This window comes from Erpetoichthys calabaricus, chromosome 15 (genome assembly GCF_900747795.2).
Source record: "Erpetoichthys calabaricus chromosome 15, fErpCal1.3, whole genome shotgun sequence".
Classification (NCBI taxonomy): Eukaryota; Metazoa; Chordata; class Cladistia; order Polypteriformes; family Polypteridae; genus Erpetoichthys; species Erpetoichthys calabaricus.
In genome coordinates this window covers 49,594,740-49,617,923 of record NC_041408.2, presented here as the reverse complement: position 1 = coordinate 49,617,923, position 23,184 = coordinate 49,594,740, and the positions used below count along the sequence as shown (strand labels likewise).

Sequence of the window (23,184 nt, the reverse complement as noted above, 5' to 3'; positions counted from 1 at the left end):
TACATTTGTAGTAGAAATTTTAGAACACAGTTTTGCATGACAGATGCATAAATAGTGAGGAAATGACTTGATGATGGAATAATGACTTGAATAATACCAAACTTCTACTAACTATATATTTTTTTTAACTTAAGTTTCTTGTGATTTCAGGCCTGGACCAATATGGTATTAACCATGCTAAACCAAATCCAGCTGCTCCCGGACCCCACCTTCATTGCTCTACAGCCAGCTGTGTTTCCATGCATCAGTCAGCTGACGTGTCACGTGACAGACAACGAGGTTCGCCAAGCTGTGAGAGAGTGGCTGGGAAGGCTGGGCAGAGTCTATGAGATTATTGTCTGAGGGTCATTCAGAGTGACTTGGAGAAAAGATGACCAAGGAGCCAAACTCCATTTTTGTTCCTTTTGTGATGAGCTGTACTCTTGTCGAGCTGTGTAACTACACAAGGTATAGATGGTGTATTTTTATCATCATCCTACTGAACTTTTGAAATTTGTGTTGAACCTCAAAAATGAGTAAAATTTCACAAGCCATAGATGGCCTGCATATACTTAAGAGACATTATTTATCTTTTTAATTTATGCTCGCTAGCTCGTTTTGCACCATGTTTGCAGCTGGACCCGCAGTGTTTTACTGGCCGTGTCCATTCTTTTCAGGTATGATATGAAAAAGAAATGTGTGTGCCACCTGAAACACCCCTTGATGCTAAACCTGTCAGTGCCAGTGTTTCTACGCTGATTGTAGAGTGGCGCATTTTATAATCAAACGAATGGCTCACTTGTACTAATTGATGCCCAGAAGCAGTGTAGGCTTTGGTGACGTCACATTCTTGCATCTGCGTCCTACTCCAGTCTTCTTTGTCATAGGCCTGCTTGAGCTGGCACACTGTTCACCAGTGTCCTTAATTCCAGTGTGCCAGACTGTCTTGTGTGGACATTAATTTTAAGTATACCTGCCAGCCTCCATCTTTTAACGTGATTACTTTATTTGTGTAACATGCATGCAGTTTAAGCAATGAATATGCTATAATTACTAAAAGAGTGATTATGGTGTGAGAATCATTTGTAGTTTCAGCAATAGTGACTGTTAGATACCTACATTTTATGTTAAAAACAAAAGAAAACTCAGAAGAAAGATCTATTAAATCTCCTCCCCATTATGGCATTAAATATTCATGTATGTTAAAGTGGTTTTAAAAAATAATATTTCAAAACCTTCACCCTGAAAAAGATATTGCCCAGTCAGAGATCACGGAAGATTTGCTTGATGTCTGTTCTATAGGTGACTTAAAAAATGTTAAAGTACCTTGAACGTGTGCTTTAGTGTCTACTTCATCATACTAAATTTTTATATCAGTGTGCATGAGTGAGTATGGACAAAAAAGAATTTTCCACCCAAAAATTATATTCTTTTAATACTTCAAGGTGGGTGTCGACAACGGTCGACACATAAAGAATTGAAGGTTAACCGCCTAGACAAATCACCTAAAATGTAGTATATAGTTCCATCCACTAGATGGCAGCAAATACAATGAATCACCACTCATTTTCATTACAGCATGGCGTCAAATGCCGGCTGCTGCTCTTGTCAAAAGAAATCCCTTGCCAGAGAGGTGTTGTGTATTGTTGATGACTCGGATTCTGCTCTGTCAGATGAGGATTTTGAGCTGTCGGAGGAGAGTGACAATGAGAGTGCTGGTGAAAAACTGTTTTGTTAGTTTTATCCATCCATCCATCCATTTTCCAACCCGCTGAATCCGAACACAGGGTCACGGGGGTCTGCTGGAGCCAATCCCAGCCAACGTAGGGCACAAGGCAGGAACCAATCCCGAGCAGGGTGCCAACCCACCGCAGAGAAACAACATTAAACAGCAAAAGTGAAGCATGTTCACACAATTTTGAGATTTTGAATCGACAAGATTCTTTCATTGGTCAGGATCCCTGTCTTGAATTTCAAAACTCAAAATTGCTTGAACGCGTCATAGCAATGACAGAACTTCAATACCCAGCAGCATCAGGATCGCCATATAACGAGATAGCTTCAACTGTTCACTCCAAGGCTGCTGGGAGAAAGGAAACGAGGTGCTGAAGTTCAATGGAAGTCAGCGGGGATTAGCACGATTGTCTTTGGTGTAATGTTATTGCTCCCACTGCTGCAGCAAATCATTCATTTTGGATGACAATTACTCACACCTTAAAAATGTAAAGTTTTTCAGGAATCTTGTCCAGTGCCAGGTTTGTTCATGTGATTTCATGTCATTTTGGAAGTCATCATTCACTGAGCACACGCCATCTATTACAACTCATCATTGAACATTGACAATCATGGTAGGACTCTATTACATCTCTTTCAGAAGGTTGTTTGAATTTCATCCATTCCTCCATAACATCTGTGAATTTTAACTATGTTTGTGAGTGTTTACTGTTCATCATAAACTGGGATTGTTTAATTGGTTCGTTGTCACCATCGCAGTTTATTCTGGTGGGTTTCTACATGTGTGTTTTTTTCATTATTTATTCAATACATTCTTTTTCATTTATTTAAATGAACACTTTGTTACTGGTGGGTGAGTTTGGATGTGTTCCTGGTGTCTCTTAAATAAAAATTGCAGCTGCTACAACAACTCACTTTTATGCACAACTCTCATTTTCCTAAAGTATCGAACACTATTTTATCAAATCACACATGCGTTTTAGATATTCGGAGCATACAACTGGATAACTGACGTGTGTATTATGCAACAGGACTAGCCTGAGATGTTTTGATTGAAGTTTTAACCTTGTTTGCTGCTGTTTAGCATTGAGCCATCCTAGTTCTTATTGGAGCCCATTGTGTTAGAAACTGTTTTCCATAAAAACAAGAGATTGAATTTTTTTCTTAGTTATTATTACAAATGAAACAGGGTAAATAACAGATAAAAAAGTATCATTTTTGGGTAGAGTATAAGACTTGGTTATGTACAGTGCAGTACTATTAAACGGCATTCTGTATGTGACGCTGGCCATGTCACTGTCCAGTGCAAAAATGTTAAAAACAAAAAATATTAAAAATGTGCTGTCATAGCCCTCTGTAAAATAAATATTGACCAAAAATTGTAAATTAAAATTCTACCTTTTGACAAAATGGAGCTGCAGTAGACCACCCTGTCTGTGATGCTCAGGTTAGCTCATCCCACTGAGACAAGAAATGAAAGTCAAAAAACGAGAGCAAAAGATCTGAATCAGAAATATTGTTAGGAAAAAGGATTTAATAAAGGCAAAGGTTTTAATTTTTAAGAGACAAAAATAAAAGTCAGAAAACAAGTGAAAAAGATCTAAATCAGAAATTCTGCTAGGAAAAAGGATTTAAAAAAGGCATAGGTTTTGATTTGAATCTGTGACAGCAACAGAGACAAAAATAAAAGCTGAAAAATGAGTGCAAAAGATCCAAATCAGAAATATCGTTATAAGGCAAAAGTTTGGAATTAAATCCATGAACTCAGATGAGGAAATAATTTGTTTCAAGGTGAGCTTTTATCCCAATGCGACGTTATTGGCACTTCACAGGCGCAGAGGACACCCCCCCAACAACATTGCTGTCCTGACAACAGAAGCTCAAAATGATCCCACTGGTAAATAATCAAAATGGCAGCTAAAACAACCCAAATAAAATTACAAAACCATAACTAAGCTAAAAGCCTTGTCCAGATATTGTGAGGTTAGTGTCATCACCAGACACCTCAAGGTGGACCATACAAAAAGAGCAAGAAAAAGTTATATGAATGAAAATCCCTTCATTGCAGTAATGACAGAATGAGGTTTTATTCGGAAATAAACTAACAAAGAAGTTCATTGTTTATGGAAATGTGCATGAGAAGACATAGGTAGGTGTTTCTTGGGTTAAATAGTGGTTCTCGTTTTGTCCACTCGTTTGACCTCAGAAGCAGTCTTTTTGACATTCACCTCCACGATTCCCAGCAATATGGTGTAAATTCCATGGAAGTTGATCAGAAGAGCCCAGTGATTTGCCCATTTTAAGAGGACACCTGCTGTTCTCTTTGTCACTTCATTCTTTTCTAAGCATTTTTAAAAATGCCCTAATTTAACTGCTCCAATACTTTAACATAGAAAATAATTACTGGCTGAAAAGAAGACCACCAGTCATCTATATGAATGAGGAAAAGCCCAATACAAATTACTTCACTGACATCTATTATGGTTCCTTGCTCCCCATGGACCCTCCTGAGTTTACTAGTTTTTATTAACAGGGCTTTTTTGAGCAACCTGCCTCAGGGAGTTGATCTGATCTTAAAACTTTTAAACAAGTCTTAGCTGTCCTCTGTTCAACAATAAGCTTTTGTGTTTTCAATCATCTTGGCACGTGGGCTGAGATTTCTAAGAAGTGCAGGATTTTTCATAATCCAGCCCAGATATTTCTCCATTGTGCCATTCACAATCCTTGTGCTGCTCTGCTCAGATTTCCAACTTGAAGGTCACATAAATCCCTGAGATTTAGCTCCGGAAAGCCAGAGACTCAATACTAGAAAAAATTAAATAGCCTTGGGTTCTCAGACTGTAAGAGCAAAATCTGGGCCAGCCCTGTCATGATCATTTTTAATTTTTTATTCATTTTTTTTCCAGCCTTGAAGTATATTGATGGTTATATAGGTCAATGAATTTAATGATCTGATGTGTTTTTTTTGTTAATTTTGAAATACTGTACATCTTCTCAGGGTGCTGTTTTGTTTTTAGTATCATACCGTCATTGTTCCACTGTTAATAATGCAGGATTGCCAAGCTGTTGCTGGACAAGACATTCAGCAGCATGTGATGCATGGCAGTGTATAGGTCAGTGTCATGCGCTGCTTTATTGTCTAAGGTTTGTGACTAATAAAGATCTATCTATCTATCTATCTATCTATCTATCTATCTATCTATCTATCTAATTTGAAACTTAAAACTCTAGTATCATCATTGTTAAAACTCTCTGGTTACAACTTGCTTTCTGTTCTTCGACTTCGATTTACGTCTTGCATTTTGACTTTGACAACATGAAATATTCTGGTTTTTGAAGCTCCTACTACGATTATGTCTCACATCCTGGGCACTATTTCTTTGAATCTCATCTTCCCAAGTTTCCACTTTAGCTCATAATTATTACTGTTGCATTCCATTTCCTGATACTTAGAACCAGTGCTTATTTTGTAAACAGAAAGGTGGTGGTACACGTATGTTGCATTTGGATCACGTCTCAGGTACTGCAAAGGTGTATAGAAGGCGAGAGACCTAGCACTACATGTTTTGTTTATTTGGTGAAATTTGAATTTGACAAATCATCAAGCGTACCGTAATGCATAATATTGTGCTTGACAGTTTAAAATTAAAATTATTAAAATTATTGCAAGTTAATAACGAATGCTGCATTCTACATAAAAGTTGTTATGCAGTCTTGCAAAACAATCAAAGCTTAAATTGACTGTTTTAAAGAAAATTCCCAACTTTTTTTCATGTTTTCATCAAATGTAGTCTTTCTAATTCGTTCTTTGCTTCGAGTGTCAATGGCTGATCGTCGTCCTCGTAACAGCCATGAATTAACGTATCTTGCAAGATCGAAGCGTGTGAGTGCTGGGCAACCAATTGTATGAAGAGAATTGCGGAGACCGTGCTTGTCAGTAACAAGGCTCTCATTGGAGTAATAATTTGATTCATTTGTGAAAACCCACATTTGCGTTCACTTGATGAAATTGAAATACAACTAAGACTCTGCACACAGTTCTTTATGGAATCATTTAATATGTAGTCGATGCCACAACTAGTTATCACGACCAGTATATCGTCACAAAAAAAAGAAATGCCCTGCTTAGAATTGCTGCTGCCCTGTGCAGTCATTACAGATATGTTAAGAAATGCTTGTTCTTGGCATCTCCCCAATCTTTACTAGGCATACACTTAATTGAAATACAATCCGTACTGAGAAACAAGCTTCATAATACAATACTCCCACGACAGGGTGCCTCCTCAGAACAGTAGATACAATAACACACATACTGTATATTATTTTTGGAAACATTGTGGGGAAAAAAAGGTTTAGGATTAGCATAAAATCAATAACTCTACGTTAACACTACAAGCCCATTTCTCAGTTAGGATTTTTTCCTCAGATTAGATTGTCCTGTCTTGATGGTTCACATTCATAAGTACTAGTGACCTGTAATGAAAAGTAAAATGAACACGTCTGTCATCCAAAATGGCACACATTGATACATTTGTGCCCAAGTTATCTGCATCACCAAGAACAAAAAACTTCATATTTGTGAGACGATTTGTGGTATTAAAACTGGCATAATGGATGCACTAGTAGCTAGTTTATGCATCGCATTTCCATCCGCATGGTGGCAAACAGCTTGTCATGCTGTACATTATTAGGCCAAGAAGCAAAAACAGAGCAAGATGGCTAGATTGTGCTTTTTGCACATCTATTCCTACCACTGCTGCCCCAAGAGATGTGTGGGTATGAGAAAAGAGCCATCAATGGTGGGACCGTGACAATAGTCACAGCTGTAGCTCTCCTCCATTGTTGTTTTGCCACACTGCCAGTGCTGGCTGATGATGACAGCGCTAGGTCCCTGCATACAGGCAAAGTTACAATCTGATGGCTGTTGTATGGCAACAAATCGGATACGTATCTGATCCAGGACCACATGTTAAAGTGACTCTGATTTGTAAAGATTGGATTTCTTTGTCCACACAGCCCTGAAGACACCAGATTTGTGTCACAATAAGGGACATAATTGGACCTAAGTCATTATAGCTTGGCGACCGTAGTCATAAGACACAACACATGCATTACAAACAAAACAAATGTGTAAATTCTTCACCATTTCTTTTTGGCCCAAGTGTTTGTTTTTTTTTCCAGTTTTGCAATTGTGAAGTTGAATGCAAAATGTAACTTAACGCTGGCTTCTCCCACACATTTTTGTATATGCCTTGGCAGTTTCAAGCTCTCATTTGCACCTGAGCTTGCCTCATTTTTCGCACCCGAGAGCATTTTCTGGAAATGGGGTGGGAGTTGCTATCGATTCTAACGGTAGAGGGTCACTGCTCCGATGATCGTGCTCGATCCTCCATCGCTCTAATAAATGCGCTTGATTCTCCAAGGGGAGTGCACTTAAATGGGAAAAAGAGGGTTCAGACACCAAAAAGGGTGAGAAACATTGGATTATGTGACGCAAATAACGTGAGATTTTCTCATGGATTTTTGGTAAAGTTTACTGTTGGCCACCATAGACACCAATAATCTTTATCTTCATTCTGCATGAAAACATGAGATTAACAAATTTCTCAGCCATTGCTACAAACTACGTACATAGGGCAAGTTAGATATAGGGAAAGTGTCATTATTGGGTGGAGTATCCCTTTGAGGCTGATCCTGTATGCATCTTGGGAAATGTTCTCAGGCCATTTTTAATGAAGTGTGACATAATATTTATGCATTGTAGTTGCATGTAAGCCATTTTGAAACCATCACCTTTAATGGCTTTGTTTAGTATTAACAATCTGAAAATGGAGAAAATTAAAAGTATTAAACATTTAAAGTAATGATAGACCACAGAAGATGGGTCATAAGCTTATCTATGTGAAAGAAAAAAGGCTTTACACTAAAACAACAGTGTTACAAAAGTGCCATGAACACATCCATTGATTTGACGTTTAATCTGAACCCAGCTTGTAGTGTGGTGGATAAATGGGAAGATGTCAAGTGTACATGGTCACCATGATGTTGGCTCACAAATCTTCCAGTTTAGCCAATTTATTCGTACGGCAGTCTACCTGGACGAAGGTGCAAAGACACCATGTCACCCAGTGACATAGGCAGCCTGTTAAAGCACGACGGGAATGTGAAATGTCAAAAACACAAGCATTTTTTGTATTAATTTAAAATGCGCGTACCACAGACCCCACTATATCACACTGCCCTCTTCTGGATTGGAGCTCCAAAATAATCAGTCTTGAACCACTGAGTTGATCCTGTTGCACACTGATGTGCCAATTTCATCAGTTTGTAGAACTGAATTAATACATGAATAACTGTTTCATTGTTCTTTCCCTAAATTTTGTAATAAATAAATAAATAAAGGGGGTTTGCTTGTGCATCAAGGTCATGCATACATTATTTATTTCTCCATTTCAAATTCATTTTCTCTCTCTATTCCATGGTTGTGTAGAAGGTATCTGTGTAAACTACTAGGATCCCCCCAATAGCAGGTTCTCTCAGCAACTTTTACTAATGAAAATGTGACATTATTTAATTCTGTGCTTGTGTCTCTTGCATTTACATTCAGTAATGCAAAGGAAGTCCATCACAAAGTGTTGCATTTAGAGAACTGAAAGATCAAAAGTGTGTTTGAATGTAAAATTAGGGTTTGAACATTTGCTGCTGCAGTATAAAATCTGAAATATTTAACTTCATCAGCAAGAAGTCTCTTCGTAAATTACATTTTGCAATTTTATTTTTGTATTTTCTTCTGAGACAGACGTTTATATGCTGTGTACGAATTCCATTGTAACTCATGCCGTGTGTCATAAAGTGCCATTAGTGTAATATACAATGAAAACCACATTTCATTCCTATTGTTTTTCAGAATGCAATTCACGTTTGATAACGTTGTGTTGTTTAAAATTTCATTTTTGAAATAATTCTATTGTACATAAGATTGTCTATTTCTAATTTAACTTTTTTGCGAATTGGGGTGAGATTTGCTCAATTGGAGCTCAGATGAGATTTGAAAGATGTACTAGCTAAATATTAGCCTGCCCTTAAAACAAATGTTATTTTTAAGCTTTGGCTTGGGACACTCAGCAGATGTGCATGTGTGTTTTCTTTTTACTATTAGCACAATTAAGCTTTATAAGTAAAACTGAATATTAATAACAAACATTAGGAGTTAGAGCTGTTAGTATCATCTGCATGTTAATATGTCACTTCTTGAAACAAATTATTTGAATATAATGTTCTGGATTGACCAACATAGCAATTTCTAATAGAAGTTTTAAGTTAATATGTTCATTAATGCAAAAATACAATTTCCCATCTGCGATTAACAAAATATATCAAATCAAATTTCAATGTGTTCTTTTATAGAACTTTCTCAGGCTATGTCCACACTACTACACTTTCATTTAAAAACACAGACAATAGTCTCTGTTTTCCCCTTTCGTCGAGACCACCCCGACGTTTTTAACTCCCGAGCCATCATCACAGCTTTGTGCAATGTGTATGTGTGAAAACGCAAACTCTAATCACATTCTGATTGGTTTGTGCTTATTACACAGCCCTTTCCCTGATTGGTTCCTGCTCATTGCAGCATCTCATTCCCTGATTGGTCACCCTTCACAGAAGAAAAACATATTCCAACATGTGTTGCTTTCCATGGCGCTTACCTGTATAGAGTTAAGTTATGTTTTGTAAAGTTTGAGTGCTACTTACATGTGCCAAAGGGGAATAATTTACTAGTTGCTACAGTTGTGTGATAAATCTAGCAACTCCATTTACTGTATTACACCTTACCAGAAGAAGGGGCCTGAGCTGCCCTCAAACACTTGAATATTGTAATTTACTCAGCCAATAAAAACTTGCTTCACTTCTTGTTACATCCGTAAATATCTAGCACAGTGCATCACTTTACAATTACAGGCCACCTCATTTAAAATTCAGCTTTAAATTAAAAATGTACAGTAGTACTGTGGACATAGCCTCAGACAACATGATACACGCTGCTATGCAAATGTTTCAGTAAAGTTAACTGTTTTCATTCTGTGACATTTCTGTGGTGTTTCCCCAGTTGTTGAACAATTTTTTTACAAAACTGACTTGAAGGAATAATCCACCCAAAAATATTTTTTATATGTTACTTACTCTGTGTAGATGGTAGTGATGGCTAAGAAAAATGTTTAAATTCACATTTTCGTACAGAACAGACATAACAAAATTTCTTACATACCAGGCATCTATGGTGACGGCCAACTGTGGACAATAGCAAACAATTTTTAAAACATCTATGAAAAAATTCTTACTGTCAAATCATCTAGCCATATACTTAGTGTCTCACACGCATGTATTTTTACTAAAATATTGTTAAAAAAACATTTCCATAAAACAGTCTCATGAACGAAAATGTGACAAACTTAGATGCAGACGAGCATTTGAATTGAAGAGCTGCTTCCTTTTATTGGATAACTGCATAGATTACAATCTTTACACCTTTGAGGCAGGTAAGGTGTATTACAGAAACTGGAGTTACCTATGTTTAAATATGTGTCAGAAAAGAAACCTAATTTCATGCCAATTAAAGATAACATTTCGGTTCACTTCTCATTGCATCCATAAATGGCTAACATGGTACATCACTTTACTTCTACCAACCTGCCTCCTGCAGTTGCATTTGTATTCATAGCAGTGAGCCATATATGTGTTTAGGACTTTGTAAAGATACAACTGAATGATCTTACTTGACATGTGTAATATGGGGCACAAGTAACATTTTCTTTATGGACGTTTTTGATATAGTTTGCTGTTGTCCAGCGTTGCTCACCACAGATGCCTAACATGTAAGAAACTTTATCTCCATCTAAGATTAAATCATGTTCTTGTCCATCACTAAAAACCATATGGGGTAAGTAACATATAAAAAATACAGGTTTTGGGTGAACTACAGTAATACTTTATTTACAGAATCCTCTCACTGCGATGTTTTGGTACAACAAAACCAACTTCTGACCATTGCTAAACTTGTGCAGCGTTGATCAGGTGTTGTGTAACGTACTGTCTAAATAACACGTTGTGTGTATATTACTCACAGTGAACTGCGTCCCAACAGTTTGTTATGTGCTTTGATATATTTAATCGATTTTATAGCAAATTTCACAGGTCATAGGAAAGTTAAGAAGGTTAGTTTCAATGCTATTTTAAGTAATTATTCTTTTTTTTTATTTGTTTACCGTGTCAGAATCACGAAAGAGAAAAGCAGTTTCACCAGAAATTAAGTTAAAGATTATTAAGCACATACAGGCTGGAGAAAATGTAGCAGTATCTATGGGGTTGGTACAGTGAACTCAAAAAACAATCAGACAAAATTAAAAAGTCCATAAAAAATACACTGATGTCACTGTCAGGGGCCATTATGCTAGGACATATCCAACACTCAGTTGTTAACTTGACCCCCTAGTAGTTCATGTACTGTGGATGGACCAGCAGCGCGTGAGAGACACAACAGCAAAGGTTGAAGGTGTCCAAAATTGCAAAGTGCAGATTTGTTATAACATAAAAATACCCCAAGTTGCAGTAAATATTCAATAAATAAATGTTCAAAATAGTGCATAAAATGTTAAAACACTTCAGAATCCCAAGCAGCATCTCTCTTAGTGTCCTTTTGTTCCTCCAGACCCCCAATGAAGCATTCTTAAAGTCAGCCTTTAAGCAGCAACTACATCATTTATATCGTCACCTATTATGACAAAAAAATGCAAGCAATGAATTACTTGCCCTGCTTACTTTATCCAGGTGCCAAATCTTCATTCTCCTGGCAGACCACATCGTCTCACTCATCTCCACATTGCTCTCATAAAGAAGCAACCCTGACGCTATTCGCCCCTGAACTTCCAGCGCTTTCAGCTCCTTCACTGCCACCTCATGTCAGTACCCATGGTGAGCTCTCTGCCACCTCAGTTCCATACCCACAGAGCTTTAACTGGATCTTCTCCGTCGCCACTTATCAAATGCATCTCTATGAAAACCCATGCTGCTCAGAGATCACTCAGTCCACTCAATCTCTCTCCATCCCTCATTCCACGATCCCCAAAAACTGACCTCCTTTCCTTCCCCTGCTCAGTCATGTTATCCTTGAACATGCAGGCATCGCCTCAAGTGATTCTTGGTGCAGCTAATGAGGAGCGACTGCCCTGATCACTCAATTGCAGGTTCCTCCAGTTAACCTGCACTTCCTCCATTCACTGAGCAGCACCATCTCCTTCAATTGCATCCAACGTTTTAAAATGTCCTTGTAACATGGAGTGTCACAGTCACAGCATCAAAATGAACCCACACAAGAAGTGCCATGAGAGAAGAAATGGAGAGAATGCTATCATGGCAACATATGCCTCTGTCTCAAGCGACAATTCAACAAAAAGCATTACATTTGTTTAATCCATATACACAGTTATGAAATGAAACCAAAATCCAAACAATCAACACTAGATGAAGATTTTTTTTTAAAAATAATATTGTTTGCTTCATTCTGAATAAAGGTTAGTTTTTGTTCATTGTGTACATGTATTGTTGTCGCAGTTTAATTTTAACACTGAAATGAAGTTTCTCATAACAAAGTAGGTTCTGGGAGCATATCTAGTTTGTTAAGTGAGGTATTACTGCATTCCTTTAAACACTTCTGAAAAACACCGCTTTGTGATTCGTTGACTTTTGAATTGAATGTAATAAAGTAAAAATAAAAGCTTTGGTACCTTTCTGGTTAGTACTAATCACACAGCCTCGACTTTTCATAAGAAACAATGAACATACATTTTTTTAAAACACCATAATAATAAAAAGACACCATGAACTCTTTAAGTGCAAAGGTTTACATTCCATCACTAACTTAACGCATGATTCTAAACAACTCTCTTCTCCTGCTGGCGCTTCTGTTACTCAGTTGAATCAAGAAGTGTTGTGTAAGCACTTGGGAATCATTTGTACCGCTCCTCGGAAACTTTCCATGCCCCGAGAGGCATGATTATCAAAGGTGCTGCCGATCCCAATAGCAGCAACTAAATAGAACAAAATAACGAAATAATCCCGAGTGCAAGTGACCAACGCTAATCCCACAGCAAGTAAAGAGCACACCAAGAGATACTAGGTGATAACTGTAATAAAATTATTATTGTAAATAAGTCGTTTCTTATACAAAACCCGCGATGCAGCACGTCCCCCCACACTGACGGATCACAAAACATGACACTCCACTGAAAAACAGAAATGTGCAAACAACAATTATCATAAACGTTTAACTGAATGGAAAAGAAAGTTCATTGAATGTCCATCCATAGGATTATACTTCTTATATTGATTTTAATGTTCGATATTGTGATGGTTAAGCCGAGCGATAACTTCCTTATACTGGCTTGTCAGGCCCACTACCATGCAAAATATGAAGGGGAAAAATCCTTGAGGTTTATTTGTCGTCCATGCATGAACCCGGGCTCACCTGATTGCTCCTGTGGTGTTCGTAGTTTCCCCTGCAATTTTGCAATCTTCCTTGGCTTTTTTCTTCCCTCCTCCTTTACCACTGCACCTTCATTTTTTTTTGTATGGTCAGCCCCTTCCCACTTAGATTCTATTGGCCCTCCCGAGTCAGGTGTTCCTTGTCAGGTAATACCTGGATTCCTAATACCTGTCCAGTTTTTGTCCTTCTGCAATAATCGAGAATGTACAACCCACCAACGACACTGCCCACACATGACAATTGTTGCACATTTACACTATAATAAAATAACGTACAAGTGCAGGTTGTGAACAGATTGCTGAATACAGTACTATGAAATCTTATCAAATGCACAAAATTTCAAAGTGTTTTCAAGTTTCTGCGTCTCTTTAGGAAAAGAGAATAACTAATTGTTTGCAGAAAAGTGAAAAACACAGCACCCGTAAAACTAATGATAAAGTTGTGCTATAATAATAATGAAATGTAGAAACACTCCACACATGATGGACGACATGGATGTCTAAGTCTCCAGTAACTGATGAAATAGCCGCAGAAAGACAAATTCCAGAAAACATGAAGGTTTCTAGTGAGTGTTGTATTTGTATTAGTTTCTGCAGATAAAAAAAGCATCTGAACTGTGATGAGTGGAATGTTCTACTGCTAATACCTCAGAATTTTTGTTTTTTATGACATTGCGTGGAATGTCCCCACTTATGTTTATCACATTATTATTGGATAGGTCAGCTCATTTGCATATTAATATTAGACAGAACCACACCCTTGTTTTGCTTCTGGTTAAAATGGTCAGACTAGGAAGCAAAGTGAAGTGAAATGTCTAAATACTTTTCTTCACCACTTTACTACTCGATTGTCGTAAGTTATAACATCTAGAAATTCACAGATGATCTGCCGGTTCCCATGACTTTCTATCTTTTGCTCTTACCAGCTCTCATATTCAGTCACTTGCGTCGCTCATCTGCTCAACTTACTCCTAAAGCTTTGTGCAGTCACCAATTAATCTCCGGAGTTCACATAATCATATCATTCCCACAAAGTTTTCTGCTGTGTTCAGGCTTTCTTTCTAATTCATCAGTTTATGATTTCTATGTGCCTGCGGACCAACTTAATACGAGGCTAAGTCCATGATTATCGACACTTTTTTGTGATCATTTTGTTAGGGTTGGCTTTCTCGACACTCATGTGCAAACATGATGTCTTTGTGTTCACAGTGGGAAAGTTTCAACCTTGACCAGTCAGCTCCTCTTGTTTTCTAGGAGTAATTATGGCTGCTCTGCTGTCTCTGTTTACACCAAAGAAGAGCAGTGATCTTCTTTTTATGGGCTAAAAGTGTACTGGAGCTGAAATCTGTGGGGGTCTTTCTGTACAGATTTACCACGGCAGAGTGTGTACAAATGGATTGAGAAGTTCAAAAATGGTCAGGGAAGCGTTAAGCACAAAGATGGAGTGGTGATACCCATCCACGTCCACTACAGATGACAACATTGAGCAAGTCTGAACGATGATTCTGACGAGTCGATAAGAATTTCAGCTCTGGTATACTTTCAGCGCATTGCTCTTCTTTTAGTGCAAGTGGGGTGGCCATGTTTAATCCTAGAAAACAACAAGAGAAACTAACTGAGCACTATCGAAAAGTTTACCACTGTGACCAGAGACACACCACGTTTCTACATGTGTACGGGGAAAGAGGTTCAGCCAGCCTAAACAGAATGATCATAAAAGAGTGGATAATTAGTGTCTTTCCCTTGAGTATTATTTTGGAAACCTATCCCTTTCCTGTAACTTTGCATTATATCAAATTATTTTCTGTTGCCACAAGATTTACCGTTTGCTGCCTAGAAGGGGGAGAGAAGGAGAACATAGCAGATACCTCAAAATCCCCAGTGCCCCACAATTTACTGTTTATGCCTGAGATAGTAAATGGTTTCCCACTTCCCCTCCAGAGATCTTTTTAGAAGAGAGTGCTAAGAAGTGGGCTTACTGCATTATTGCGCTTTTTTTTTGTTTTGTTAATTTATTTGTAACTTTCAGAATTTTATCCATTCGCCTTTACCTACTGTATTTAATCAATGTTACTAACAGCTAATGAAATGATGCAATTTCTAGATGTCAATCGTGGCCTGCCATTTTTTGTACTATGTGTTGAGTGGATGTTGGTTTTTATTTCTGTGTTGTGACTATGGCTCCATTGTATTTCATTATAATCTTGCTGTCCCGACAATTTATTTTATGATTCAAATCTACAATGTGAAACCTGATCATATGAAGTGAAGTGTACATATGTATTTGTATATGTATGTATATATTCTTCAATTATGCACACAGCAAGCAGAGTGGATTACCAAAGTTTGTTCACTAAAAACTGGAGCAGGCCAACGAATATCCAGACTGTTTACAAAAGATTTTTTTTTATTTTATTTAAACCCCAGAAAGAAAACCAGCATTACAGCTTTCTTTGTCATCAGAGCTTTCTGCCCTTCTTTGTTGTATGGGGATATTTAATTTTGCATTGTTATTGTATGTATATTTTACTGAAAAATGCATATTTGGTTTCATTTGTAACTTATAATCTGGTCCTACAAAGCTATATAAGCAAATATATGGAAATGTTTTACAAATTTGTTTCCTGTGTTGTAGAATAAAGATTTCAGCCAAGAAAAATTAGCTTCTTGAGTTTTATTTTGTAGCAATCATGCATGAACTGTAGGCGCCATATTGGTTTTCTTTTACCATTATTAACAAGTTTGTCTGTCTAGGATATTTTATATCTCAGTCAGGGTTCCTCCTCAACAGGGGGTCTAATTCACGTTGTACAGTGCAGCCCTCCATAACATTTGAGTCACCTCTCTGCTCCAACAGTTAACCAATCCAGACACCGTGATTAAAGTGCACATTGCAGGTTTTCATTGAAGGATTTTTGCAGACATTTCAGTCAATCATCATTTTTTTAACATGGTTCCTCCCATTTCAGGTCACCATTATGTTTGGGACACGGCAATGGCAGGTCTCTTAAAATCATTGTCATGTTTAGGACTCGCAATTCATAGCCATTAGCAGGTGCTGAAGGTCTTCTCTGGTGATACTCTGCCAAGCCTCTCATGCAGCCATGTTCACGTCCTGCTTGTTTTAGGGGGCTTGTCCCCTTATGCTTTCTCTTCAGCCTATGGAACGCCTGCTTAATTGGATTTAAATCAGGTGACTGGCTTGAAATTTTGAACTAGGAGACATTGTTCTAATTGTTTGCACCCTGCAAATTCTTGGGTAATGGGTCGAGCCATTCAAAAAATTTCCACTTTTAACTTTGATAAACTTCTGTGTTGCCTCAGCAGTATGTTTGGCTCATTATCTTGTTGTAGTATGAAGCGCCGTCCGCCAAGTTTGGAGGCACTGGAACTTGAGCAGATCAGATGTTTCTACGCACCTCAGAATTCATTGTGCGACTGCCATCAGCAGTTCCATCATCAAGGAAGAGAAGTGTGCCAGAACCTGTGGCAACCATACATGCCTATAACACCCCCCAGCACTGTGTTTAACAGATGAGGTGGTCTGCTTTGGATCTTGGGCAGTTCCTTTTGGTCTCCGTACTTTGCTCTTGTCATCACTCTGATCAGGTTCATATTTGCCTAATCTGTCTACAAGAACTTCTTCCAGAATTCTGCAGGCTCTTTGAAGTCCTTTTTCACAAACTGTAGTCTGGCCACCCTGTTTTTGTAGTCTGCATCTTGCAGTGTGGCCTCTGTGTTTCTGTTCTGCAGATAGTTGTCTCTGACACACACACGTCGGCCCCCGGAAAACTGCTTCTGATCTGTCGGACAAGCGTTGGGGGCTTTTTCTTGACCATAGTGAGGATTCTTCTGTCATCAGCAGTGAAGGTCTCCCTTGGCCTCACTAGTCCCTTTGTGATTACTGAGCTCACCAGTGTTTTTTTTTATTCATCATGATATTCCAGACACTTGATTTCAGTCATCCTAAGGTTTTGCCATTATCCCCAATGGTTTGATTCTTGTTTTTCAGCCTCATAATGGCTTTTTTGACTTTCATTGGCACTGCTCTTGTCCTCATGCTGAATAATTGTAGCTGCAGTCTGCAAAGGGTAGAAGCAAGCCGAGGTATCTTATGAAGCAGTAAAATGATCTGAGGAATCACAAACACCCATGAGGACAGTTGTCCCAAATGTTATGGTGCCATGAAAAGGGGGACCATGTAGAAAAAGTATTGTATGACCAACATTAATGAAAATTCCCTTAAATGAAAGTCTGCAATGTGTACTCTAATGATGTCTGAATTGTCTGATTTGTAATTTTAAAAGGTAGACCAGAAATCAAGGAAACATGTGTGTCTCTTTTGTTCATTCTCAATTCTTTCAGAATGTCTTGATCATCTGCAGTTTGCCTATCTGGCACATATGGGTGCGGAGCCTGTTCCCACTTAGACAAAGCCGAAACCACAGTCAGGGTCATGTTTCTTTGGACTTTTCCAGTGCTTTTAACAACATTCTTCCTCATCAACTAGGGAAAAGCTCAAAGCTATGAATTTTGATGCCCCTATAATTTCCTGAATCATGGACTACCTGACCAACAGACAGCAGTTTGTGAGGCAGAGGGACTGTGTGTGCAAAATGGTGGTGTGTACTGTAATACAGGAGCACCTCAGAGAACTGTCCTGTCTCCCTTCTCTGTTTACCTTCTACACAACAGATTTCCAGCACAATTCCAGCTCTTGCCATCCACAGAAATTTTCAGATGACTTATCCTTCATAGGCTGCATTAATAATGGTGACAAGCCAGAGTACAGGATGGTTGTAGAGGATTTTGTCTTGTGGTGCAGAGACAACCACATGCAACATAACATCAGCATGACAAAAGAGCTAGTGATGGACTTCCAGCGTGCTAATAAGCTTCTGAGTCCAGTCACCATTCAGGAGGAGGATGTGGTAGTGGTGCAGAGCTACAAGTACCTAGGGGTTCATATGAATAATAAACTGGACTGGTCTGTCTGACAACACAGGTGGGCTGTACAAGAAGGGCCAGAGCAGACTGGAATTGCTACAGAGACTTGGGTCTTTTGATGTGTGCAGAAAGCTGCTGGTCCATAGTAGCCAGTGTGGTGTTCCACACTTCAGTGTCCTGGGATAGAAACCGAAGCTCAAAAGCAATGCAATGCCTCTGGCCACACTGGAAACTGTTGTGAAAATGAGGATTGTGGCAAAATTCAATACCACCATGAACTATCCCCTCCATGAGGTGTTGGAGCACTTAGAGCTATAGGCTTATTATATCACATTGTGCTAAGGAGCACCTCTGGGGGTCTTTTCTGCCCACTACTATCAGGCAATTCAATGCCTCCTCCTGATATAATTTTGAAACTTCTGCACAATATACATTTATTTATTTATCGATTGATTGATTGGCTGTATTATTTGTCCTCTGAGCCTGTATTCTTGTTTTTTTTTTTTTTGTTTCTGCTGCTGTATGCTTGTGAATTTCCCCATGGAATTCTAATTTATTTAGGTTGATTATGTTGTGAGTGACAACACATAAGGACGGGCGTCCCAGCTGGGTTGGAAAGTGCAGCCTCACCCGGCCAACATCCATAATGGATGAGCAGTGCAATGGAAGAAGCAACCCGTCTGGGATGGCCAATGATTCCTATTCCAGTTGGGGCAGCTGGGCTGTACTGGATAGACTGGGATGGTTTATTCCCCAACACAGGAGATGGCAGTACCTTTCCAGTCTGCCCCCCAATTTGGACATGTTCTTAAGTTTTCTTTTCTTGGAAAGTTCTGACACAAGAGGTGCTGACTGCTTGACTTACCATCATGGTATCTTGGTGAGTGCGGAGGTACCTCAGCACTTTTGAGAATCTCCTCCAGATATTAACAAAAATGCATAATAAATTCAAAATGCTCTAATGATCCCAACTTTAGCTAAAGACAGATGGTTGCATTATTTTGCTTAATCTGCCAGTGACCCTTAAGCAGGAATGGCACACGCCAAAGCACAGCAGGTGGATTAAACCCAGCTTGCCCGCTGCTGGTAATGTAGGCTGCAGACAGATTTGTGATAAGGGGCGCGCACATGCTTGAACACTGGAATAGTGATATGATTATATTAATCAAAATTAATGCTAAAATCGTGAGACATCTCACAGAGGTTAATAATGTCATCCCAGCTGTGGATCAAGTAGCACGGTCAAGCAGCATGAATGCCAAGAATGTGATGACCTTCCTTGCACATCTGCCCATGGACATCACTTGGGCTCAGCAAACAAAAAAACACAATAAATGTGTTCTTAATTACCTCAAGGCTGAACTGCAGTTATTGGGTTTTGTTAAGCCAACAGTAGCATTTTTGGTGAAGGGATGCTTCTACTCAATCATCTGTTTTAGTTCTGCTAAAATGAAGAGTAAATGTTAGACATGCAAATGGCTTTCATGTTTAAAACGAAACCAAATGATGGTTGAAAATTACAGTAACTCACCTGTAACATTAGCAGTTTGGGGCCATGTGTCACCCAAAATGACACATGAATGTCTTGAGGACTTTTTACAGGAGCTGTTCCTCGCTGATGTACAGCATCTGACACACAAGCTTAGTGGTATGTATTGCAGGTGTGGGAGTGGTCAAATAATACAGGAAATGAATTTAAATGTGTAACACCTGCTTTAGTCCAATTTCTATTTGTTCTAGAGTGGAGGAGGACTTAGCCGAGGGATACTGATGTCACTTCCACCCATTGCCCCACCTCTTCCACTTCCACCGTGATTAAAACCACCTGACCAGTTGTGACTTGGGAGCTCAAGGAGGACAGAAGTCTGCACAAAACTGCTATGTTTGTGTCAGATACGACCTTATTAAGTGTGCCATTCCCAATTCCAATTCCCCCCCTGACCCACCAACCCCCCCAACCCGATTCAATTTCTTTTTTCCAACTGGTCATTAAATGGGGATCATTTCAGTGTCCAAACTCTCCTTCTTTGTTTTCTTAAAATACTATGTCAAAATTCTACTGGTAAACATTATTTTACCCTTGTGGTTATGCTTTTCTGCTTGGTGCATGATTCCTGAATCAACATCTCAGAACTGCGGTATTGATGTGATTGAGGGGCTTTCATACCGCAGGAGTAATCCAAGTTCTTGTGGAATGAACCTTATGCTTCTGGTAGATGCTAAAATGAATTCAGCCTAAAAAAGAAATTCTGTGACTGGAAAAGATTTAGTGTCTGAAGAACCCACAAAACCACCATCAGGCAAGTGCCATTCAGGAGATGAGCATAGCCAGAAAAGAGCCAGAGAAATGTCACGCTAGATAGCAAGGCGAGATACTTGAACTTGACTTTGTTAAGGTCTTGTCCGTAAATTTGGATGGTGCCAACTGTCTGCTGTCCACACTTTTATTTGCATTCCATCTTTTTGATGTTGAGTCACAGTCTGCTTTCCTCTAGCCGTTGCTGTGTAAGGTACTCCAGGTCTTGACATCCTTCCTTAGCAAGCATGACATCATCTGTGAAGAGCCGCATCCATTGGTGGGGAGTCTTGATGCCTGCCATGACCGTTTCCATGCACACCTTGAAGAGCAATGGCAAAAGGGCTGATCCTGGTTATACGCCAACTCAGATATCAAATAGTTGTGACATGCTATTGGGAAATCACATTACGCTGGTGACACTGGTGTAGAGGAGGAGTCCACTGCATGTAGGCTTTAGGGACACACTACCTTTGAGTAATTTCAGCCAACAAACCATTCAACAGAAGTGTATCATGAAACGGTATTGGGATAAAACTATTCTATTCTTAAAGAGGACCATAACCTCAGATCTGTAGATGGCGATTCACAATACACTGCTGCCCACCCAGTTGTGAACTGCTCCAGTGCATACTGGAGGTGTCAATCCAATAAGGTCAAAGGGCAATATCATCTGCAAACAGCATTGAGGTACATGTTTGACCCCCTCCTACATACTGCCAATTAACATCATGAATGCAGGAGTAGACAGGATATGCCCTTGGCAGAGCCCAGCAACCACATTAAACAGTTTTCACTCAACACCAAGAATGCAAACAAAACAACCCATATGCAAATCTGAAGGTTGACTAGTGGCTGCCCTGACAACCCCAAATTCCTAGAACACCATAACTTATAATTCTTAGAACACCATAAAGTCACAGAACACCATAAGGTCAATAACGCTCACATATACACAAATGTCTAATTTTCAAGATCCCTTATAGATAGATAGATAGATAGATAGATAGATAGATAGATAGATAGATAGATAGATAGATAGATAGATAGATAGTTTTAAGTATGATAACAAGGTACAAATATACATATAACAAGAATTATCTGTAAGAAGATTAACAGTGTCTGTATTTTCTAAATGCAAGTTGATTAGAAGGTAACATACTTAATTTCACAGTACAGGATGTCACAATTTATTGCACGTAGTGTCATTATCTGTTAAGGTGTCTACTAGACCAGCTCAGCCCCATTCAACAAATAGAGAACAAGACCACCTTGGCCGAGCGGTGACTCATTATAGAGGCTGATGGCTGAGGGTAGAACTGACCGTAAATGGTACTCCTGGGAACAACCCGGTTGTCTCAGTCTGTTACTAAATGCTCTCCTCTGTTTAGCAAAATCATCATACAAAGGGGTCAAATTGTGCATCTTACTGATTCAAAAGGGTACGTGGTGTTTTATTCCCCAATACAGGACAAATCCCATATTATAAGGGATGAGTGTGGACTCTATTGGTGTGTGTGGATAAAGACCATTATCAAAAAACAACACAGGAAACAATCAAGAGGCAGTGACCCACTACAATTACCATTAGATTTGGCTTCATTGAGTTTGAAACACAGTCAAATTGACCAGATTAAATGGATGCATTTAGGGGTTGCGTTAAAAAAAATTATCACAGAATTCTTTAATGCCTAATTCACACACATTAACGGCAATTAATCCGCATAACATAATCACACTGAAATCTTAACAAAAATGTGAAATGTTGTGTCTCACCCCACCCACACATACTGGACCAATGTTAAATCTTTAATATCCTGTTAATTGTGAAATAAATAAAGACTCTCTAATAAATACTTGTCTTTAATACATGACAGGTCTGACGGGTAGGGCATCTTTCCTGCATTTGAGCCGTATCATTGACAATTTACACATTGTCCGATTTGGATCTGGCTAACCTCCCCAAGTTAATCCCCCTCCATGGCTTACCATTGAATCTAATATAGTGGCTCCAAGATCCGTCACTCTTCTTTCTTACTTTCCGAGCCCTTAAGCTAAAATCAGTCCCATTATTTCAGATGCTTTTGGGACTTGGTACAGGGCTGAGAGGTATTGTGGTTCTTGCCCAGTTTGGCGTTTCCACACCTCTATATTCAACAATTTAGTTTTGCGCATTGATAACATCCTCATATCTTTCTTGCTTTGGATACGTCATTCTGAACCTCAAGGACATTTACAGTGATTTTGAACTTTTCAGTCGGTGAGGTCCATTTATAATACAGTGCCTTACTATTTTTTCTTTAGCCTACCACATAAGTGAAAAAAAGTACATCTTATGGTGAGCCATATACCATTACATTCCCAATTTTCTTCTCAACATTTATTTTAAAACATTACAAAAACTGTAATGAGAATTGGCCGTTCAGTCCAATGAGCTTGTCCATCCTGTTCACCCGGACTGTCCAATATTGACATCAGGTCGAGATTTGAAGATCTCTAACAGTCCTACTCTCCACTAATTTATTCCATGTGTCTGTGGTTCTTTGCTTGAATAAACACTTTGTAACATTTGTGCAAAATCTGCCCTTAACAAGTTTCCAACCATGTCTCTGAGTTCTTGTTGCAGACAACTGGGTCCAACAATCTATCGTAATTTTAAACACTTCACTCATGTCTCCTCTTAATTTCTG

At 38.8% G+C, this 23,184-nt stretch overlaps 1 protein-coding gene across 1 annotated transcript in view; it reads left to right on the top strand.

The window, feature by feature from the left end:
- The window catches only part of arfgef3 (ARFGEF family member 3), a 223,076-nt gene extending 210,835 nt beyond the window's left edge, over positions 1-12,241 (top strand). Inside the window, exon 34 of the mRNA XM_051919360.1 lies at positions 151-12,241. Coding sequence (XP_051775320.1) covers positions 151-342 — 192 coding nt within the window. The 3' untranslated portion in view covers positions 343-12,241. The remainder of the gene's footprint in view (positions 1-150) is intronic.
- The last annotated feature ends 10,943 nt before the right edge of the window (positions 12,242-23,184 follow it).